Below are 20,593 nucleotides of genomic sequence, written 5' to 3'. Positions count from 1 at the left end.
TTAATATTATTCATTCAATCTATAACATTTTATATTTTTAAAAACCGGTGTATCTGTAAAAGCCTGGATCTTATTCAAGTATTTATAGTATATAATTATATTGTATTGTATTATACAGGGTGTATCAGAAAAAACTAGAAGATTTTAAAATGTTCAGAAAACTATCATTTTAACAAGATATCTCAAAAATATATTTACGTCTAAGTATTTTAGCATCTTCTGGCTTATCTAACAGTAAAAACTAGCAGAAAAATTAACCTCGAAAAGCGGGAGAACGGTTTGTAAAAGCCTCATTTTTAACCGCTTGTGCAAAGAAAATGAGACGTTGAAAATCCAAGTTCAGTTAAAGAGGTGAAAGTTTGGAATCTTTTGTGCAATGTATCGCAATTTCAAAAAATTTGATAAACATTAGGTCCGCCGCGAAACGTTTCAAAATTGGATTTTTTTTCCCCGTTTACTCTGCTCTCTCGTAACTTTTTACACGCAAGAATGATTACATTCATGAGTGATAGTTGGAATGACGTAATTACCAGCACTCTTTGTTAAATGAAAACAATAAAACAAGAGTATTCATTGTTAGTTATGTTTAAGTACGTCATTCCAACCATCACTCATGCATGTAATCATTCTTGCGTGTAAAAAGTTACGAGAGAGCGGAGTAAACGGAGAAAAATCCAATTTTGAAACGTTTCGCGGCGGACCTAATGTTTATCAAATTTTTTGAAATTGCGAAACATTGCACAAAAGATTCCAAACTTTCACCTCTTTAACTGAACTTGGATTTTTAACGTCTCATTTTCTTTGCACAAGCGGTCAAAAATGACGCTTTTACAAACCGTTCTCCCGCTTTTCGAAGTTAATTTTTCTGCTCGTTTTTACTGTTAGATAAGCCAGAAGACGCTAAAATACTTAGACGTAAATATATTTTTGAGATATCCTGATAAAATGATAGTTTTCTGAACATTTTAAAATCTTCTAGTCTTTTCTGATACACCCTGTATTGTATAATTCATTTGATTGTCTACATGTTGAATTCATTTTCTGCCAGGCGCTAAATTTGTCAAAACCACCCCAAGCACCCACGCGCAATCGCGTTTTTTTGACCTCTATACAATAAATGAATGCAACATTATTTTTTACTATTAAAGCGCCTGCATGGGTACGAGGCTGATAATAAAGATTGAAACAGGCTTTATTGAAATTTTAGCTGAGTCCAATTTTGAGTACAGAGAAACAAAATATGGACCAGCCCAGTCCAGTCCAGCCCAGTCCAGTCCAGTCCAGTCCATATTTTGTACTATGCCTGAAATAACTTAATTTACCCCGTAATTAATCCCTACTCAAATTACTTAATAATTGATATCTGTCAGCCTCCAGCAATGGTCTATTCTTGAGGTGAAGTGGTTTAAAGTCTACAGGTGTCCCAAAACAAAAGCAACCACTTAAACATTAATACAGCTCTAAAGCGCAATAGATAAGCACCTCTGGAAATTAAAAATGGCTCTTAATCCTTCATTTACAATGCTAAAAGTCATTTTAGCTGAACTATGGTGCAAACCCGAACAATATTAAAATTCTTGGCAACTTGGTTGCGTTTTTTTTGGTACACCCTGTATATCTGTCATCAGGTCGTTAGCAAGGGAGGAGATCAGTTCATCTTTATGAGTATTATCTGACATTTTAAAATCAAACGACCGAAGTTTGCGTCAATTTCAACTGTTGGTATATTAGGTGGTTATTTTTTAAGAGCTGGTTGGTTTTCAGACTCTTGACTTGATCGTCAGCGAATTGAAACCAGTAGACAAGATTTAGTAGATTATAGCGGAAACCAAATTGACTATACTTTTCTGACTGGATATGACTCAGTCAATGACATGATGTCTACATGTATTCACAGGCTGGCGAACAACGTCTCCAAAATCGCAATTAAATTTACAAAACCCATTATATACGTTTTAATATTTTACTTCAATTAATACCATGCATACAAGCTAACATATTTCTTTAAAAAAACGGAAATGGCAAAATTATTGGTTGTCTAATTCCTTCTCTCGATCTATTTGGAATGATATCTTCAGTGATGTCTTGGAGTCATTTACGCCTTTAGTAGCACTTAGGAGAATGCGCAATATGGATAAAGCTTTTTCGTGTTTGTCTGTGAGGGTGTCTAGCTGACTAGCTTCGTTAAGACCAACCTTTGAAAGCCTAGGAAATCGGAAAACGAAATTATTAAACTATAAACAAGATTGCATGCAAGGTTGCGCCAGCAACTTTATTAACACTCGTTCTATATTATTGAACCAGGTAAATTGTTCTATAATTTAGATAGGTAATTTGATATGTAATTTGATAGGTAATAGGTAATTATCATGTTGCTCTTCGAGAGTAAAAATAAATATACTTTCATTAGGCACAAATTTCAAATCAAGATCTATCAAACTTCATCGAAGCATGAAATATATCCATGATCAGCAGCCAGTAAAGTAGTAGCTGGGAGAGTCGGAAACAACTCGCAAAATTAATTTAAACTATTACACACAATCCGAAACATATTTCAACCATCCTTCAACCACTTTAGCCTAATTTTCATACTTAACTATATCCGAAACAAACTTCGCTGGGATTTAGAGCAAATCGGAAGCTTAAACAATGCCTCAAACAATAATACAAAGTAATACTCCTATCAATTATATGCCCTCACGTCTCATGGGAACTGACAGAAAAAATATTTTGTGAAAAATGAACAATCGTGAATCTCTTCTTACTTTGTGACGTGTGTATGAATATTTGGAAAGATTAACATTTTCTTTATACAATCAATGCAGATATGCTGTAAAAATGTAAATGAGTCGAAGACTTTTGAATTTGTTGCCCTTTGACCTTATTGGCTTATATTCACTGAGTTATACTATAATTCCTAGTAGACTTGCTCTTGGCCAGAAAGTGAAGCAAAAACATGGCGGATTTTATGCTTTGCTGACGCCACTTGGTTCTTTTTGCTCATAGTAGTTACCACTGATATACCGCGATAGAAAGTGAGAAATTGGGTCAGTCTCCTTCCTGGATTTTACGAAAATATTTTTTCGTATCTTATTTTTGTTTTTTTTCTTCTGTTTAAAAAATTGAACAAAGAAGTGGCTTCTTGCTCAACCTGTAACGGTTTGGGGAGAGTTTAGCGTTCAGGTAAGCCGTTTTTGTAAAAATTTCGGGATTTTTGTCTTTGGACAAGATATTTATAAACTGCCTAGTCTGACTACCAAAACCTCTGAGCCATTAAATCCATGAAAACGTATGGTATAAACAGCAAATATATGATCGCATTTTCGACCATTGGTACATGACCTAATTACAGTGAAATGTTAGTTACGCAACTTCTTGTTCAGGTCCACGTGTTTCATTTTTGTGGCATTGGAGTGGATGACACCTCATTTGAGAAGAATAACTATTCCAAAAGTTCATTATGTTCACTTGACTTATGTGAGAAAAGTTTGGTCTATGCTGTTTTTATGATAGCAAAAATCTATGAAATAGGATTTGTGGGGTGTTGTTGTGCAGGCAGTAACTTACTTACATGCTGGGGGGTCTAGCTGAAACTGATTCGATTTGGAATTTTGGTGGAAATGGTTTCTCTTCAACATCTAGATAATGTTGTTAGATTATTTTTGTGCTATATCTTTAGAATAAACCCTACAGTGACACTCATTTTTTAAATTTCGTTGTCATCGCAAGGGGAATAACTATCATTGTTTGCTCTGTTTTACCATTTTTAATTTTGTCCCTCCCCTCCCAAAAAATAAAAATACAATGAAGGCCCCCTTTTAAAAGCATTTAGCAGCAGTTTCTTGTCAAGACCATGCGTTTGTTGCGCAAATTCTTTGCTGAAATTCTGTGTGCTCAAACTGTGTTGACAAAAATCAGTGGCGTAGCCAGCATGACGATTTTGTCCCTTATTTTATTATAATTACTCATGTCTCTAGAAATTTATTGTTTTCACAGTCAATGAACAACAAAATATTAGCATAACGGGACAAATCGTCAGGCTGGCTACGCTACTTAAAAAAATGCAAAAATCATCTATTGTTTTATCAGGTTTTTTTTAATATGGTTGCAGGGAGCTAAGAAGTATTTATAGCATTCTCTGGGACGCCAGCGTGATAAAGAAAACAAGAATGAAACTGACTACAGAGTACTGAAGACAGCTCAGAGCAACGATCTACCCCTGTTGGAGCATCAAGACATAAGCTCAGTGGTCCAGGATTTTGCACTAATAGTTCGGACTTACTTAGCGGTGGTGATGGGGAAAATGACTAGTTGATAGGAAGCTGTTACAGACTTGTTGATGCCAATGTTTTTTCATCCACACTCTCAGAAGTTCATAATGTCCATAAAGGTTGGTTACAATTTCTATTTTTTTAAAGTTTGCTACATTGCAATAGAATTGTATTATTTTTCTGCCATTGTGATATTGAAATATTTTTTGTTCGAGATTTAATTCATGTTACAGTGTTTACTAACACAATCTTGCAAATTATTGATTCATTTGATTGTGTATACTGGTGATCCATTTTAGGAAAGCTGAGTGTTACAGAAAATAGAAATTCCTGGGCTGGTCTGATGTCAGATTTCTTAATTGAATGCTGTTCCTGCAATAATTCAAGTTGAAAACATTAACATAGACTGTCAACCAGGGCCATTCATTTGATGTGAACAGAAGAGCGGTGTACCGTGTACCATTCCCTTGAAAACAGCATGGTTTGTGGTTGCGTAAGCAGTATGCAACTACCATGGTGGTGCGGCTTGCAGAGAAAAAATATCGAAAGACTGTCTACATCAGCTCGGAAACACACAGAAAAGGCCTGCAGTGCTAACGACAGAAAGACAGTCGCAAAGTCAGACTTGCAGGTATCAGAAAAATTTAAACGGCGTCACGAGAGGATACAGCAATTAAAAGTGCAGAGGGAGGAGGCATTACGAGAGGATTTTAGATGGCTATTTTCTATTTAGTGACAAGTATCAGAAACTTGAATTACATGAAATTGGATTTTGGGAGAAATTTTTATTCTGTGCGGAGCCTCATTTTTTTTTAATATATCATATTAACTATAATACGAAAAACAATCATTTCAAGATGTATACATGTATACATATAGTTATTGGAAGATCGAAGTAAAATTACAATTGATTATATCATGTTTGACAAGAACTCGGTTCCTGAGTCCCAGGCCCCGAGTACGACGGAAATTTAGGCAAATCGTCATGTTTAGATGTAAATATTTCCGAAACTATTTGATTATATTAAAAAGGGTTGTAGAACTTATAAACTAATTTTTCAAGCTCTACTCAGATCTGTAAAAATCCCACAAGTGATATAGGCACTTTGAGCGAAGAAGTGGATCTACTTGCATGTGATGTATTAAATGAATTATCGGAACAGAATCAGGTATAAAGCCACTAATCGTTTCAAAATATTTTCGTTTCTTCCGTCTAACTGGAGACTCTGGAATTTAGTATATAACTCATATAATAAGACATCTATTATTAAAGCTCAAAGCCAGTAAATCTATCAAAACTTATGTTATATGAAAAACAAAAATGTTTTCCAAGAACATATTCTGATTTTATCGCTTCCGTTTCATCTACAAACCCTATAGGAGGTGCCGGCGGTTTCCGAGACTTGTGAGCTCTGTTTTTTGGGCATGCACTGCAATGAACAATGACACTTTTTGGATAAAATAATGGAAATGTGCTCTCAGAGCATATGCCGATTTAATTAAACCAAAAGTAACAAATTATAGCTATAATTGTTACAATGTTCGTATTTTAGTACAGCACAGAAAAGATGGCGTGATAAAAAACGCCCACACCATCATAATTACACAGAAATTTTTGGTAGCTCACAACCTAGAAAAAGGGAGGGAGGCTTGGGTGAAAACTTTTGAAATTGCTTCGATGAAACCAAGTATAAAATGACTTTGAACCTTTCGGATCGCTTTATATAGGTACGCTGACTGTGCACGTGAAACATGTTCAATGCACGTGAGGGGAATATTACTTAACTGTAGCAAAGTGCGAATAGCCTTGACCTTTCTAATTCTGCTAGGAATAAATCAGGAGAGCACGTTCTTCAAAACGTAACAAAGTTTCCCTGTACTCAAGTCTAGATAGGCCAGTTCACAAACGAGTTTCCCTCCATTGCTCTAGGCGTGCGCTACCCTATATCGGTATAACGTTAGCTACAAATAAACTAATAATACACGCATGCAATAAATTTATTATTCGCTACGGCAAATAACTCCTTTATTATAATTCAATAAAAGTTTTATTGCTATGTTACAGTGAACTAGTTTTATATGTCAGCCTTTTTGATAAATTTTCATGATGCAATTCTTTCAAACAGCCAAACTTTTAGTAGAACACAATTTATAAGTTTGCAGGTAGGTGGCAGACTGTATATTTTTAGCTGAACAAGACTGATATACTAGTCAGTAATTACTTTATATTGGTTTAACATGCCTGACCTGGCAAGGGTTCAGGTAGGTTCTATTACAAAATAAGATATTAACAAATACTGGAGTGGCTGTTAAGGCCTAATATTTTCTTTGACAACATTTATCATGGTTTAATAGTTATAATTTCTGTACCTTGTACTCACTTTGTGACTGTTAATAAAAGGTGGACTAATTTGAGTACAGTGAGACTTATCAGATTCCTCTTATTTTGCAGGAATAAGATGCTAATTGGAAAAAAGAGCTGGCTTGACCCTTTCATTTCTTTGTTCTAAAATATTCAATTAGAGTAAAAGTGCAACATGTCGCAGCTCTCGGGAGCTTTCGTCCCTTTGGATAACGCTTTTCTATGTTTTCTAAAGAACGAAGCTATGCTATTGGTTGAAACAGAAATGTATTGTTAAGTGCAGTCAATGAAAATCATTCTTGCGAAGAGCTGCGAAACTACCCTTATTTGTCCTGGTAGAAACAACGTGTACGACTTGTATACATCTTGAAATGATGGTTTTCCGTATTATAGTCAATAAAATATAATTGTCGAAAACATCGAGGTTTCGCACAAAATATAACTTTCCAAATAATGTAGGAATGTTTTCGAAGCGGGCTCAGATTTGAGCCTGGTCAGTGGTAACTACCATGGCCATTTAGGACCATGTGGCGCCAGCAGAGTTTTTGCCCACTGCGCAGAAGGCAAAGTCCGCCATGTTTTTTTCTTTAAAAAGATGGCGGCAAAGTTACTGAAATTCGAGGAACACTCTGTCCAGGAATTGTAGTATATACGCGTAAAAACGCTTAGGTTGATGTAAGTTGATATAAACAGGATGGAGCAATGTTGTGCTGCCCAACAGCTGGGAAATTTGTTGTCGCTGTGCAAAAAATCGCTGGCACATAGCAGCATGTTTGTTCGAATTCGAATTTTGAACGAAATTCACAAAGCGAAAGTTTTATTGAGATCTGAATTTCTTTCGGCAGTGATCGAAAAGTTTAAAGTATGGAAAGCTCCTTATTAGCTCACGAACATTACTTCTGCTGTTAAAAATGGACTTTTTAACAGTGGATTTTGTTAAAATGGTGCCGCGAAAGATTCCATGGCTCCCACGAGCGGTTGTATTTTTTCAACTGCTGTATTTATTTGTGAATGGCATGGAAACTCTCTTGCTTTAGCGGTCTAAATTTACATATTGTGTAACATATAAAATTGGAGTAATACAAGACGAATTTTCAACTGGCTGGGACTGAATATGGGGGAGTGATAAGTGCATTCAAGTCTTGGGAAGAAGACCCGATGGCTTGAACCCGCTTGAACACAACATTGGCGCGCGTGATTTTGACCAAAGTCTCTTGGCTCAACCTTGATTTCTAAAATGAGAAAGAGGTACGTAATATTTTTCTTGCAACCTTTAGTGTCGCTTCTCGTCGATATTTTCCCAGATAATTCCGCATTTTCACGGGAATCGAAAATTTCCATATGCCTAAGCACCTGTGGAGTTTGTGAACCTGAGTCACGGGTATTTACCGAGCAAGCCGGATAGCCCGAAATCTCAACGAAATCTCCAAACTTTTTGCACTATATTTGGCATCCACATCGTTTGTTGTTTAAGATGAACAGCACTTTGTAGATATGAAAATTGCCCTTCCCAATGAAATCGTGGATTGTACTTGATATATTGGGTATTTGCGTGCTTTTCCTGCCTGGTGTGTTTGGCTAAAAAATCGTGAAACTATTTGAACAACTGCGAACATCTTTTGCTATATTCCTTGGCACCAATTTAATAATTGTTGTACAGAAAAGTCAGCCCCGTTACGTTCCCTCGAGCAAGAAATATTTTAAAAATATCTCCTTGTATTTTTCCGCCCCATTCTGTATTTACGCCAAGTCCCTACTCGACCAGATTAAAAGAAAATTAGCCGAAATCTCCAAAATTCTAATCGTACTTTTGAACACTCTAGAGGTGTAGAAAGAAAAATTTCATAATTGTTTTTAATTATAAATTGCCCCTATAAGTGTAATTTCGCCTGAAACGCGCGCTGTCATAACTTGTCTTGGGTAAACAGTTCGAATAGTGCCTAAAGAACTACGAATTCTCCACGGCTGAAATTGACATCTTTTACCAGATTGGTCCCTGTATAAGGCGCGATTCATTCAAAGAGTTTAACCGTTTCCCCACTGCTTGCAAATGGTTATTTATTATTTTAATCTTATAAGTATATAATATTAATATAAGTATATACTATTTAGCATAAAAGTTAAATTAGGAAATTTTTATTCAATAACACTGTAAAATTCTTAGTGAATTCCATATTATGTACAGTAGAATACCCTGCCATGTTTTCTTTGGAACAGCAGAACAAAGGTACTAGCCATGCTAGAATGTTTAGAATAAGGGTTGTATGTGGGTCAGGCAAAGTTATTCCTTATAGTCACTCAATTGTGGCAAGTTCGGCAAAGTTGCTGCCACACAACTTTTGAGTTTTTTCGATATAGTTCAAAAGATAATCTATTTCTCCAAGCTTGCAGACAAGAACCAGGCTACCTCGTCCACCATGCTGATGGCTGTCAAACACAGCTAGGTTGCCATTTTCCATGATTATAGCCACTGAACTAGCTGGTGGCATAATCAAAACACCAGCACGTCGTTTGCCTTCTTGAAGCATTTGAACGAATGTTTCTTTAAGCTCATTCACATTAAAGAATCCCAAGTCTTGCAGAATGTTTAGTCGTAAATCTTTAATCCTATTCACAACATCTCGGACTTCCAAATTAGGTTGGTCAGCAGGTAGATTCAAACCCTGATACAACAAGTTCCCATTTACAATAGTTCCTTTGTAGCTGTTTGTAAGAGCTCTAATGTCACTTTCATTGGATGGGAAGGCAATCTTTTTTAGCAGAAACTTTCGGCACCACAGTGAAGCAATAATTGTGCAAGCATTACTTGCCATTGGTCTTCCACCTACTCGGGTTTGGCAGATATTTGCAGGGAACAACCATTCAATCATTCTATTAGTGCTTTTTGGTATTTGTTGTTGTTGTTGTAGTTGTTGTTGTTGTTGAACAACATGATCTAAATTCTGAATGTCATGAAGTGGTTTTCGCTTGTTGTGCTGATTATTTTTAGTGGCATCAGGTTTTACTGGTGTTGCTGGTGCTTGTTGTGGATGGTGATTAGCAGGCTTTGGCGCTGATTGCAAATTTTCAATTCTGACACTCAATTCCTTTATTGATTTGTCTATTCCTTGTTGGTCAACATTAACCAATGGCATACTTTCCATATTATCGGGTTCATCATCAGGTTCTTTGTCAGGATCTACATCAAGTGACACTGAGTTTATCTTCTGATTTAAAATGGCATCTTTGGCAATATTACCAAGCTCCTTTACTTTATCTTGCAGGTATCCATGACAAATTGGACAGAAATCAGAACCATTGAGACATTTTACATGAAAGGAATGCCAACACCCTTGAAAAAGTTTCCATGGTTCATCACTATGGTTGATGGTGCATGAGTAAAGGTCGCATATGCAATCTTGGTTTGGTTCCTGACTGCTGCTGAAGCCAAGAGGAAGAGTGGTGTATTTAACCTTATCTGGTCCAAAAATGTCTGGTAAGTAGACATATTTTACTTTTCTTTTGATAAAACTGGAAGCACAGCCAATGTGATTGTTCACTGCAATAAAAATGTTTGTCAAAAATTCAGCACACTTGACCATCAAGTATTTAAGTTGCTGCTGTGAGTAATTGAATTGTTTTGGAGGAGTAAAATTAGATCTAAAATTAGCCTGTTTGGTCTTGGATTGAAAGATACTTTTTGCTCTTTGTTGAAGTTTCTCTGCAGTGTCTGTTGGCTGAGTTTGGGCTCTGATGATACTGTGGGTATTTTCCACTGGATATTCGTCAAAAATTGTCGGCCATGTAGAAAATTGTTCATAAAGTGCACTGAACTTGCTTTTCCAATGTGAGATATTTGAAAGCCACACAAGGGGAGCTTTATTATAGTGGCGACGCTTCAGGCATAAGAACATCACCCATATCCGGATCATTGCATTATAATATTCACTAAAGTTGTTCCTTTTAAAAGTGATGGAATAAATTGTTAAAACTAATGGTAAATAGTTGTCCAACAAATTCAGCAATGCCCCATATTGTATGTCCTTTGAATATTGAAATTTTGTTGCCACTTGTTCTCGAATCAATGTCCATCCACCATAAACTGTTTCTAATATGAGATTTATCTTCCAGGGCTTGGGCGACTTTGGCATCTTACTATTTGGAAACAAATGATTATAAACTTGGTTGAAAAATGGTTTAAATGATTCAAAGATGTCTTCTCTGCTGTTTAATGATATGTGCAATGGACCCATGGTTGGAATAAGGGATGTTATAGCTGGAATTTCAACGGTGCTGGTTGAAGACTCATGCTCCTGGTAATCGGTTGGTTCTTGACAATGAGAGAGTGATTCATATACAAGCTGTCTACAATAGAATTGGCATGGCCAATCACCTGGTTGAATGATTATAAACTTCTTCAAGTAAGCTGATAAACCTGATGGCATAGCTATCTTGTATGCTTGCGAAAAACCATCCTTTGATTTTAACTGTAACTCTACAAAGTCAATTAGATGCAAATCATCCATTGTTCTCATCAATCGAACTCCAGACTCATCACTGTAGCCATGCTCTTCGAGAATGTGTCTTTGAAGATCAGGAGTGAAAAACAATGAGGTCAACCAATTGGGCATAGTTGAGGCATAGCTGCTACCCAGCATTGTCAACTGCTGAGAAGAGGTTATGGCATCCACACAAGCTTTGATGTTAACACCTTCTGGACAATGGATTCTGGAAATATTTGCTGGTGCCTTTATTGCCTTTAACTGCTTGAATGCCTTAACTACAATTGTACACATGCTCATGGGATTGCAAGTTTTTGAAGTGGATGGTCTTCGATAGGTGTGAACTTTAGTAAAGTCGTCGATTATCAGTACCAAGACCCATTCATTTTGGATTGCTTGATCAAAGAAACTATTCAGACTTTCAGCATGATTGCGGGACAGTTGACTGCGAATTATGTTGGAAGTTTTGCGACTGCATGTATGTCCCATCCTATGCTGTGTATCTATGCCTTCTTGAGTCACCCTGTTGGAGTTCAAATAGAGTGCATGATCTACTTGCATGACATTGCACATTTGGCTCCGACAGTAGCACATGGTGTAAATTATGGACACTGTTCGTACTCGGTTCAGTTCCTGGCGCCTATGGGAGTGACGGTCATCTGATATTGCTTTCAAAATATGATTGAATACATTTGGAGCACCTGCCCGAGAACAGAATTCAATGAATTCGCTAGGCTGATATATTGCTGGTTGTTTTTCAAGAACAAAGTTTTCATATATGCTCTTTTTTATCCTCTCCAGCTCTAATTTCAGGTCACACCCTGCAAGTAAACACTGACTTGCTTATTTGTTGTTAATTTGTACACTAAAAATAATTAACAGTAAAAATTTTGGCAGAGACATACTTTCAGAGAGTGAGTTGAACTGTTCCAGAATATCTTCATACATTTCTCCTGGCATAATCACCTCTCCACTGGCCCCTCTCTGAATAGCACCGAAACATGTGTCTTCTGTCGTCCATTCGTCATTCTTATTTGTTCTGGTCGGCACAGTTTTTTGTTTTTGTACTTTCTTTGGTCTTCCCACTTTATCTTTCTTATTTGACTTTAACAACTAGCATGATAAACCATAACAAATTGCACTGACATGTTACCTGGCTTTATGTTAGAAATTTAACAAAACATACATGAAAAGCCGTTTTCCCGGTGGTTTTGAATATATACAAAGCTCTTCGACATGTCGAACATATAACTCCTGTGTCGGTACCGTCGTCGTCGGGCGAAATACCGAAGCAACTCTCCAAAAGAGTGCTTTCCGTAGGGCTACTTCTTATAGAATTTAAGTTTTTTTTGCAGCATTTGCCGCACACGGCACAATAAATTCCGTTTTTATTCGGGAGCGCAGAGACAGCATTAAAAACAAGCAAAGTACACAAAACACCGAAAAAAAAGTTGGCTGCCATGTTTTGTTTATAAATTTAAAGGTCCCGCCGTGTACCGCGCGAAATATATTCGCGGGGTACACGCAAGCCCAACTAGCGCATGCGCAACAAATTTCCCAGCTGTTGTGCTGCCCACATTTTTCAGAGTTGTTATCAATATTGAACAATATTGTTACACCCGATTCAGTTTCAACAATATTGTTCAATGTTGATAACAACTCTGAACAATGTGGGCAGCACAACATTGCTCCATCCTGTTTATATCAACTTGCATCAACCTAAGCGTTTTTAAGCGTGTATAGCTCAGTGCGCACAGCGCAGGAGGTGAAGTCCGCCATGTTTTTTGTTTCAAAAAGATGGTGGCGACTGAAATTCGAAGAGCACTTCCTCCAGGAATTAATATATAGCTCAGTGCTTATATCACATTGTTTACACAAATTTTCATTCCTATTACCAACTATAAGGCAATATTAACTTACGTTGATGACCTTGACACGTTTTTCCAAGGGAAAGAAAATTTCAAACAAAAATAAAATAGATCATATTAGAAATAAAGGGAGATTTGTTTCTCGCAAAGTAAATTAAGCTTCCAACGGAGACGAACGAAAGGCGTATGCATGATCGCAATCTGAGCGACGTTGACTGTCGCAACGTTGTCACAACGTAGCAATGCAACGTTAATACGACGAAAATGTCACCCTGATTGCACGTCAATCACAACTTTCAACGTTGATACAACGAACAATATCATCTGTAGGTGAAACGTGAAACACAACGTTAAATTGCCTAAATTACTTGTGGGATCTTTACGGATTTGAATAGGGCTTGAAAAATTTGTTTATAAGTTTACAACCTTTTTTATATAATTAAATAGTTTTGAAAATACGTTGGTTGGGGGGACTGGGACTCAGGAATGATTTGCAAACACGCCGTCTTTATAATGTAAACATAAAGAATTTCACTAGCGATATAGTTTGCGCTTTTGAAGAAAAAAATTCGGGAACGGTGCGTTGTGTATGGCTGTAGCAACTGGGCGAGTTTTTCTCAAAATATTTTACGTTATTTGAAGATCGAAGTAAAATTACAATTGATTATATCATGTTTGACAAGAACTCTGTTCCTGAGTCCCAGGCCCCGAGCACGACGGAAATTTAGGCAAATGGTCATGTTTAGATGTAAATATTTCCGAAACTATTTAACTATTTCAAAAAGGGTTGTAGAACTTATAAACTAATTTTTCAAGCTCTATTAAAATCCGTAAAGATCTCACAAGTGATATAGGCACTTTAAACGAACCTTACTTCAACGTCAGAATATAACGTTCAGATAAACGAGATTTCCAGGTTGAATGCAACGTTTAAAGAACGTTGATCCAACGTGGTCTAAAATGAATTAGGACAAAGAACGTTGTGAGAGGTTTAGTCACGACTTAACCAAAACGCAACCTTTGGCCAACGTTGGGATAACGTTGTGTGCTAGCTGCCCTTTACCGTCTTATTATGATTTTTACTGTCTTATTATTATTATTAGCGACCTTATTAAGATTAGACAACGGATAATAGACGACGGTTGTTAGGGACTGGATCTAGTCTTACCGTCGTCATCCGAAGGCGGGAAATTTAGGATTAAAAAATAAACAGACAACAGGAGATTAACAAAAATCGAAATGACAACTTTTAAAAAGTCAAGAAAACTTTTAGTTGAAAACTTTTTTGATAACATTATCGAAGACGAAGAGTTTGTGTTGTTGTATGATAATTTTTCCAAAAATACTACACAACGCATTAACTTGTCTCTATGGAAATTAAACCTCAGAGTATTGTGGTCTAAGCCATCCCACTCCACAAGAGTATTTTGGAAACTATTGACTGAAAACATTGTATATAAAACCTTTATTACACACTCTGTAAAGTACAAATAGAACCATATAACCTTAAACGTTCAGTTATCTCAAGACTTGATAGAACAACAAAACAATGTTCAACTATATTTCAATATAGTCCAAGCTAAAATAGAATATGAACACTTAATATATCTAATATATATAGTTTGTCATAGCTGACTTTCTATGGCTCAGCTGTGTTAACAAAGTCAGAATAAGATAATTTTGTTGCTTTTGTTGTTGTTGTTTAATTTGTTGTTGATTCATCATCATTTGCATGAGTTCATCATGTTTCTTGCTATCAGCTTCCAGCCTCCTTTTCTGCAAATCTAACTCTTCTTCCTTAAAAGATATAGGGAAAAATCGAAATTTACCCATTGATTCGACGAAAAACTCACAAAGGAAAATCATATTTCTTCATCAAACCGAGAAAGACAAAAATTAATACACTTACGGCCTTAATTGCATGGATTCATGAACAGTAACAGGCGTTTTCTAGTGAACGGCAAAACAGCGAAAATGGCGTCATCTTCGTAGTGTGGAAGGAGCAATTTCTTTCAAAACATTTACTGTGTATGCTAAATTTTTCAAATCATTTCCGGTTACCGTCATCTCCACTAATCGTCGTCTAATCTTAAGGTCGCTATTATTACTCCGGCGTCAGCGTCGGAGTTGAAAATTCGCTTAGGTTATGCTTTGTTTTTTTGTTGTTGCTTTTTTATTATTTTTCGTCGTCGCAAGTGTGTTTTGGCGCAAAATATACTAGTACCTGTAATGAATGATACATTGGGGATGGAAAGACTTGCGAAAGTATAATACATTTATTTATGATTCTTGTCTCTAACACACGGAAACAATTCTTTTTTCGGTAACACGTTCATTTCCCTAACTTTCTTTAATTCTCAATATCCAATTCATTATACTGCACGTTTTCTTTAAGAAATCAAAATATGTACACACCACAAGACGATAAACATATTCTCACTGGGCGCTTCGCTGAACAATACCATATTAATGCGTTAAAACTTAATGCAAATATAAGCAGCATCAGAGTAATCGCATGAATAAACACAGTTGGTATAAAAGACCGGGAAAACAGCAAATTTTCACATTTTGCCACGAAGACGACCTGGTTGCATATACAGGAAGGAATTTTTTGCTGTTGGAGTGTCGCAGCCGAGCTATAAGTTGGATATGGACGACCCAGTCGTTCAACCTCTGGCAGTGCATATTGATGCGGTTTTAGCAGAACCCCAACCACCTCAGCAAGCCGTACAGTTAAACGATATTGCAGTCGAGATCAATAACCCCGTAAATCCGCCAGTACAGCCTCAAGAGCCGCGTATACCCAGTGCAGGTTTCTCTTCGTATTGTTTTTACTCGGCAGGGTTAGTGCTTTAGGCTTAGCTTCGTTGTAAGGGACAGGGTTTTTTAAGCTCCTCCTTCAAAAGCTTACGGGATTTGTCCACATGTCTTTTCCTTCTGGTAGTGCAATTCCTACTTTGCTTTCTGTTCATTGGGAGAGGCACTCTTAGTACGCCTTACATTCTGTCTACGACGGGATACCCGTGTTCAGAGGCTGAGTCGGATGTCGTGCTTCTCACCGGGTCGACGTTTCGTGTGTATAACCCTTTCCATATTGCCTGTTGCTAGATTAGGTAACGGGTTGAGGGCGGGAGCTTTGTATCCTATAATTATTATAGTTGTTCCTTAGTATATAATACCACTGTTATATCTCCCCGCGTTTTGAAAGACATATAGGAAATTTTTTGCCTTTGGTCTAGTACAGGATATACATTCTTTACGCCTTTGTTGAGGCGGCATCAAATTCCTTTTGATTTGAATTAAGGGTTTAGATTTATGATACCTTTGTTGAAGCAATTTGCCACTTCGGTTTAATTACGCCTTTGTTGAGATGGCCAAGATTACCTACACTTGCGTTTAAGCGTATAAATTTATAGGCCTTTTGTTGCATTTGGTTAAAATACATAAATAAAATGTTTACGCATGCTTTTTGTCCAAGCGGCATAAGTACCTCTACGCTTTTGGTGAAGCGGTATAGATTTACGATGTTTTTCTTGAACTCAATCTAGATTTATTTACGCTTTTGTTGAAGCGATATACGCCTCCCAGTCTACGCTTTTGGTGAAGCGCTATGAGATTTACGCTGCTTTATTGAACTGACCTAGATTGGTTTACGCTTTTGTCGAAGCGATATAAGATTACCCAGTCGACGCTTTAGGTGAAGCGATATATAGGTTTATGAATTAAGATGCTTTATTGAACTGGTTTAAATCTACTTCCGCTTTGGGTGAAGCAACCTCTGAACGCTTTTGGTGAAGCAGTAGGGACTTACGATTCTGAATTGAACCATGCAATCTAGATTTATGCTTTTGTGGAAGCCATATAACTTACTTCTACGCACTTTTGGGGCAGCAGTGTAATTTATGATGCGTTTGCTGTACCAGTCTAGATTCATTTACGGCTTTTCATTTGTTGGTGTGCGAGTATAGGTTACCAGTCCATACGCTTTTGGAGAAGAGGTGTGAATTGAAGTTTTTGTTGAGGCAATTTTCCATTTACAATTTATTTACGCTTTTGCATTTAGTTGAGACGAACAAAATTGCTGGCTTGCGATCCAGCGATAGAAATTCATGGTGCTTTCCTTGAAGTCTTAACAAATTGTTTACGTTTTTCCTCAAACCGGTATAAGTTTCACGTACCTCTAATGCTTTAGTGAGGCGGTATGGATTAATGCTGGCTGTGTTCCAGCAATATAGCTCACCTATGAATTGCGACCGGTGTAAACCCGGACTTACGCTCCTGATGAATATTGTGATTTTTATAGATTCTGCAACACATATAAACGAACTTCAATGTTGTAAAAATCAAACAAACTTTAAAAAATATATTCTGCGTTGTTACGTACCAGGCTTAGATTCGGATTGTTCTACACACGCCGTGGATTTATGATACGTTTATTTACGTAATTACCCATTTGGGAGTACTTAGCTATATTTTTCGTTGAGGCGACCAAAATAGGCGCAATCTACGTCTTGGTGGTAGCGGTATTAAAACGGTTTAGAACTGTTTATGAATTATGTACTTGTTAAAGCTATACATTACGTTTATTGTTTACGGGAAATCATTTGCGCTTTGCTCCACCGGAATTATGTGCCTGGCGCGCACTTTCTTTCGACTTTTGAATCTTTGGATTAAAGATCTCCCTTTCTCTTTGGACAAATTCACTGATCCCCAACGTTATGTTAAAAAGGACCACTACCAAACAGTCATGCATGACAAGAGTGGTTACGATCACGTTCTCCCTACCAAGCGTAGTCAGGCGTTTTTCGGTCTCCAATGATTTTCCCCCGTTTGTGCTAATCGGTCCGCTTCTAAAGTTTCTTCAAACCCAACGCTGCCCGTTCTCTGTTGTCGTTCCGGATCTTACACCCAGGCGCTACTGGTGGCCGTTACTAAAACATCGTTGTTTTACTTCATTCATGTTGGGAAAAAGGGCGCTACTGGTGTCTTACTTTTCCCTGATTAAGGATTTTCGGCTTCAGGACCCGCCCACTGCCATGGGACCTGTGGGTCTTCAGGATCCCTTCTGCATACTAACGTTTCCGTACTGTTCAGGCACGTGTACTGACAGTACTGTGATGTTCCTCGTTTGTGGAAACCAGCTGAATGTTGCCCCAAATGCCATTATGCTAACGATGTGGATTTCAACGGTGTGGATTTCAAAACAAACATTCCATCGAGTTTATTCACCAAGCGTTTCCATATATAGATTTACCGAATATCAACGCTCGCTTCCAATCCCTCCAGTCCGTCAGAGGCCAAAAGCCGTACGAGTGTCAGAAGTCCCGTTTACAGGAAGACGAGGAGGTATTCTTGGCGTCTCTTCCACAGCCAAAAACGTTGATTTCTGTTTCAACTGGGGATGTGATCCGCTTCCTGATTTGAAAAGATAAAACAGGTTAAACAAACGTTTTGACTCGGACGCCTGTCCATTTTTGGGTACCTCTATTGGACGTGCAACCTGCAAGTGTCCTACCAGGCTCGCGTCAGGTACGACCGACAACTATATAGCCAAGTTAAAGGTAATATTTACATCGCTGGGCCCTCTTGATCGCTCTGATGTCCCTTCCGTGGGCTTTGGTAACCCAGCTAGTCACCCAACTGTCTCTAATTATCTGACGTCTGTCCGCGAAGAACAAGTGACGCCAAAACAACCCGTTCCTTTGTTCTTTGACAAAATTTTTGGCATTGTGCAATTCAATCAAGGCGTCTTTATCACATGATATTAGCCTTTTTCTGCCTGGATCTCTACTCCGGCGATCGTGTTTCTCACTTAGAACGCTTGAAAACGAATAATGTCATGTGTCTGCCTGGTAACGAGGGTTTCTTAAATCGCCACACCTGCGATAAGACACTTCGGGGAAAGCACACCCATGTGTTCGCTGTGAAGCCTTCCCCTTCGCCATCCTCCTGTCCCCGATCGCTAACCTTCAGTTATACGTCCTCCTGTGTGACAGAATGCACGTCAACCTACGCCAGAGTTTTCTATTTCGCTCCACGGACCCCAAAGGTTGCGTTACTAACGCTCTTTTCTTGGCTCGGCTGTTACCAATCGTCTAAAGAAGTACCTCTCCAATTTAAACCTCGATGAAGGCGAGACCACCCACAGCTTCCGGGCAGGTTGTTCTATAACGTTGTCACTACTGGGCGCCTCCGACGAATCTATAGCTAAACACATTGGTTGGAGGAGTGTCGCTACCGCACAATATTACACCCAAACGGATGCGGTCATGCATCCCACCTAAACCTCTCCTATCTCAACCACCGGCGCTTCTGCTTCGTCCACCCTCCAAGATTCCCGCATGCGGCAACTTGGAGAAACCTTTCGAAGCAAGCCTTGCCTTGAAAGAAGCCTTGCCATAATGCTAGATAATATAACGCTTGTATAATATATCAAGTTCATATTTTTTCTGAGTATTGGAGAGAGTATTTGCACAGTAAACGCGAAAGGATTGATCAAATGTTGTTTCAGAGCCAGCGAAGCTCGGGCGTGAAAATCATTTTGTCCCCATTCTTAGTTTATTTTCAGCTATGGTATTGTGCAGCGGGGCGAACGGTGAGAATATATTCATATTCTCACTGGGCGCTTCGCTAAACAATACCATATTAATGCGTTAAAACTTAATGCAAATATAAGCAGCATCAGAGTAATCGCATGAATAAACACAGTTGGTATAAAAGACCGGGAAAACAGCAAATTTTCACATTTTGCCACGAAGACGACCTGGCTGCATATACAGGAAGGAATTTTCATCCCACCCACCTCCCCTCGGCTGCGACACCGTCTCCTCGCCGCACTTTACTCTTAGCTGAAAATCATTTTGTCCCCATTCTTAGTTTATTTTCAGCTATGGTATTGTGCAGCGGGGCGAACGGTGAGAATATATTCAGAATTTGTTCAATATAGATGCTTATGCCTTATTTTGTTTGCTAATAACATCGAAAAAGAACCATCCATTTTGCATGATAAATTATCAATCAAAGAATTTTCAAATTTTTTCATGTCAGCCACTCCTGCATGAAGACGTGGAATCAACACGAAACGTCACCGTAATTTTTCAATGAATATTATACGATTCTATTCAAACAATTTGTTGGGTATTAATATTTGTATCAAGATCTAGTTATTTAATCTCCATGTGACGAGCAAACTAATGTGATCGCCTAAGGAATTAAAAAAAACTCCTGTCTGATTCGATTTTCAGAGCCACCAGCTGTAACTTGCAAACCAAAAACAGACGTCATCTTGGTACTCGACAGATCTGGTAGTATTTCACCATCAGATTACGACAAAATGCGGGAATTTGTTAAAAAAATAGGAAAAGAATTGAAAGTCGGCGAAAGAAATGAAAAAGGAGAAATCATCGGACAGGCCGCCATAGTTACCTTCAGTGAAGTAGGAGAGAAAAGACTAACGTTAGCACAAAGCCAAGATTCAAAGAAATTCTATGACACAGTAAATGACATGCCTGGACCTTTGCGAGGCGGCCGAACAAAAACGCATCATGGCTTAAATATTGCAGATAAAGAAATTGCTATTAAAGAAGCTGGGTATCGGGAGGATGATCCAGA

At 37.9% G+C, this 20,593-nt stretch overlaps 1 protein-coding gene across 1 annotated transcript; it reads right to left on the bottom strand.

Annotated features, from left to right (window-relative positions):
• Positions 1-8,762: 8,762 nt before the first annotated feature.
• LOC114533084 lies at positions 8,763-12,062 on the bottom strand. Its single transcript, XM_028554668.1, has 2 exons — positions 12,020-12,062; positions 8,763-11,956 (listed from the first exon to the last, which is right to left on the bottom strand). The coding sequence occupies exons 1-2, from the start codon at positions 12,060-12,062 to the stop codon at positions 8,928-8,930; spliced, it is 3,072 nt and encodes a 1,023-aa protein (XP_028410469.1). The 3' UTR covers positions 8,763-8,927.
• Positions 12,063-20,593: the final 8,531 nt, after the last annotated feature.

Source organism: Dendronephthya gigantea, unplaced genomic scaffold (assembly GCF_004324835.1).
Source record: "Dendronephthya gigantea isolate DGI-Jeju-01 unplaced genomic scaffold, DenGig_1.0 000085F, whole genome shotgun sequence".
Classification (NCBI taxonomy): Eukaryota; Metazoa; Cnidaria; class Anthozoa; order Malacalcyonacea; family Nephtheidae; genus Dendronephthya; species Dendronephthya gigantea.
This window is presented reverse-complemented; position numbering and strand designations above follow the sequence as displayed.